Source organism: Pundamilia nyererei, unplaced genomic scaffold, assembly GCF_000239375.1.
Source record: "Pundamilia nyererei isolate P.nyererei 1_Seehausen unplaced genomic scaffold, PunNye1.0 scaffold01126, whole genome shotgun sequence".
Classification (NCBI taxonomy): Eukaryota; Metazoa; Chordata; class Actinopteri; order Cichliformes; family Cichlidae; genus Pundamilia; species Pundamilia nyererei.
Window position 1 is genome coordinate 1,327 of NW_005188527.1, and position 3,037 is coordinate 4,363.

The 3,037-nt window shown below is 39.5% G+C and overlaps 1 protein-coding gene across 1 annotated transcript in view; it reads right to left on the minus strand.

Moving 5' to 3' along the window:
- Positions 1 to 224: 224 nt before the first annotated feature.
- The window catches only part of LOC102199653 (ribonuclease inhibitor-like), a gene marked incomplete at its 3' end in the record, with an annotated part of 13,575 nt that continues 10,762 nt past the window's right edge, over positions 225 to 3,037 (minus strand). The window contains exons 2-4 of the mRNA XM_005755268.1: positions 1,292 to 1,465; positions 888 to 1,061; positions 225 to 398 (exon numbers count right to left, since the gene is read on the minus strand). Coding sequence (XP_005755325.1) covers positions 225 to 398; positions 888 to 1,061; positions 1,292 to 1,377 — 434 coding nt within the window. The remainder of the gene's footprint in view (positions 399 to 887; positions 1,062 to 1,291; positions 1,466 to 3,037) is intronic.

Here is a 3,037-nt window from a genome sequence, read left to right on the forward strand (position 1 = left end):
AGGACCAATTTGCCATGAGAGACCCTACCAGGGGGCAAAAGCCCCCCGACAACATAGCCCCTGGGATCCCTGGGACACACAAACCCCTCCACCACGGTAAGATAGCGATTCACAGAGAGGGAAACTGATAATTTAAATTAAGAATTCCCTATCAAGATACTGTTTATGCAATAATATAAAACATGTTTGAAATGATCATCAGTAGAAAAAATTTCAATTCTGACCTGAGAGTTTCCATATTACAATGTTGACTCTTCAATCCAACAGACAGGAGCTTCACGCCTGAATCCTGCAGGTCAGAGTTACTCAGGTCCAGCTCTCTCAGAATAGAGGACTGTGAACTGAGGACTGAGAACAGATCTTCGCAGCCTCTCTCTGAGAACTGACAATGACTTAGTCTGAAAAATGAAATATAAACATTAAACGAACACTGTTGAAGTGGAATGAGAGTGCACGGAAGAGTTAAGGTTTAGCAATATGTAACCCTGTTTTTTTTGTTTTTTTTTCAGGAATCCTTCATGCCTTACTAACATAAAATAGATGGATGCCACTGACATTTATTGGCTATATTACACTAGTCAAAAGAAGAAAAAAACCCACAGTAAAAACAAAACACCAAGATGATACTTAGGACAGCGGTGAATCAATTCTGGTTTTCTAAGGCAAATGCCAATTGGGCTTCATGTGCCGGGCAGTGAGGGCAGTGCATTAACACCGAAGTAGCTGACATTGATCAATACTTAAATGATCATAAAACTATTGCAGAAGTTTAACTGATGTTATATTTTAATTAAAACGTGTTCCTTTATTTTTATTCTTTTTTAATAGTGTATTCATATTGCTTAATTCTGCCAATTGATGAAAAGCACAGTATCACTTGATTTCACCTCAGCATATTCAGTTTACAGTGTGGACTCCTCAGTCCTGCTGAAAGAAGCTTCACTGCTGAATCCCGCAGAGTGTTGTTACTCAGGTCCAGCTCTCTCAGACTAGAGGACTGGCAGTTCAGAACTGAAGACAGGGCTTCATAGCTCGTCTCTGACAAGTTACAGAGACTCAGTCTGGGGGAAAAGAACATTTTTAAAAATCTGTTGTCTTCTCATGTTAAAAGGTTAGAAATATAGAAGATTACCATAACTTCAAAAAAAAATTATTTCTTTCTCTCCCTCTCTCAAAATGTATTTCATAAAACACAACAATAAAAGTTGACCTTGATTTGCTTAGAACTTTAACTGATTTCTTATGTCAATTCATAAAGAATGAAAGAATGCAGAATATTAGATGAGCTGACCTGAGTGTTTTCAGTGTACACTCTGGACTCTTCACTGAAGCAGACAGAAGATTCAGTGCTGAATCCTGCAGAGTGTTGATACTCATGTTCAGCTCTCTCAGACTAGAGGACCGGGAGCTGAGAACTGAGGACAGAGCTTCATAGCCTCTCTCTGAGAGTTTAGGGACACACAGACTAAAAAGAACAAAAACAATTTGAAAAATTATCATTTAATCACAAACGGTTTGCGATTCATTCAAATCACTTCATATCCTGAACCTTTACAAGAAAGACAAATGTCAGTGTGCATTACTATTTATGGTTGACTTAAAAACGTTATATTTACATAGGGACAAAATATCAAAGACCTGGAACTTGCTCATTAAATCCAATGATCCTGTTGAGTGAGGGCTAATTAGACTCTAAGACTGCAAAAGTCCTTTGATCTCACTTAGGTTAATAAATGATTTAGAGATTCTGAGAGACTGAAACAGTAAAGTTTTTATAGAAATAATTTCTGCAAAAGCAGATACAGTAGTTAGAAAACACATCAGAGTTCTCCACAAAGCAGTGTGTAACAAGCGACTGAACATGCACGGGATTTCAGTGTCACTTAATCTATTTATTTGGCTTTGTTCACTAAATTCTTCACTGTAAGCTACAGGTGTCTCCAGGAGCAGCTCCATTCTGTGCTACTCCACTAACATTACAAACTCCTCTCTCGCATGTCCCCACAGTCTCTACATATTTAGAGAAGAGAGAGCCATTAGTTCCCGCACACACCAGTTTCTCCCATCACTGTGATGCTGCCCTTAGAACTCACTATACTGGCCCTCCACAGGCAGACCAGTTATCACAACACCACCACATACTCCCACAGCCCGACTGAGGCCTGGGCCACATCCGACCGAGCCTACTCCACCTGAGGACACACCTGCCTGCCCTCCCCCCAAGTGGTACCCTAAATATTGTACCTTCATCCAACTGCACACACTTCTTCAGGTTTGCTGTGAGCCTCAAAGACTACAGGACGCGACCACTTGCTGCACATGGTCCACCCAGGTATCACTGTGGATGATAACATCATCCAAGTAGGCAGCAGCATACACAGCATGCAGCTGCAGTATCCGGTCCATGTGGCACTGGAAGTTGGCAGGGGCTCCAAACAGAGGTGTGGACTCGAGTCACATGACTTGGACTCGAGTCATTAATTTTATAACTTTAGACTTGACTTGAAAAAATGTTCTAAGACTTGTGACTTGACTTGGACTTTTACACCAATGACCTGGGACTTGAATTGGACTTGAACCGGTTTACTTGAAAAAAATTGATATTTCACCCCAAATATAAAATTTAACATACATATTATATAGAAAACGTGCACCATTAATTCAATTCATTGATTCGTTTATTCAAACCACACTCCGTACTATGTGTGCGTGAGCTGTAGCACAGCCAATCAAATTAACCAGATTAAAAAAACAACAACAAACGCTCAAAAATGCTGCAAGGAGTTATTTTTTTCAGGTACATAAACTATGCAGTAGTCAACAAAAAACCAAAATGCAATATGCAAAACATGCAAGAAGAGAATCACAGACAGAGATGGAACAGCTTCCAACTTTCTACCCTACAAGAATCCAAGAATAACATGCAGTTTATCTCAGAACTGTCGGTGAAAATTATTCTTGGAGCTAGGTTTAATTGAGCTGCATTTTAAAGAGGTGCAATTTCACAATTTGTGTATATTTTCTAAGTTCACTATTT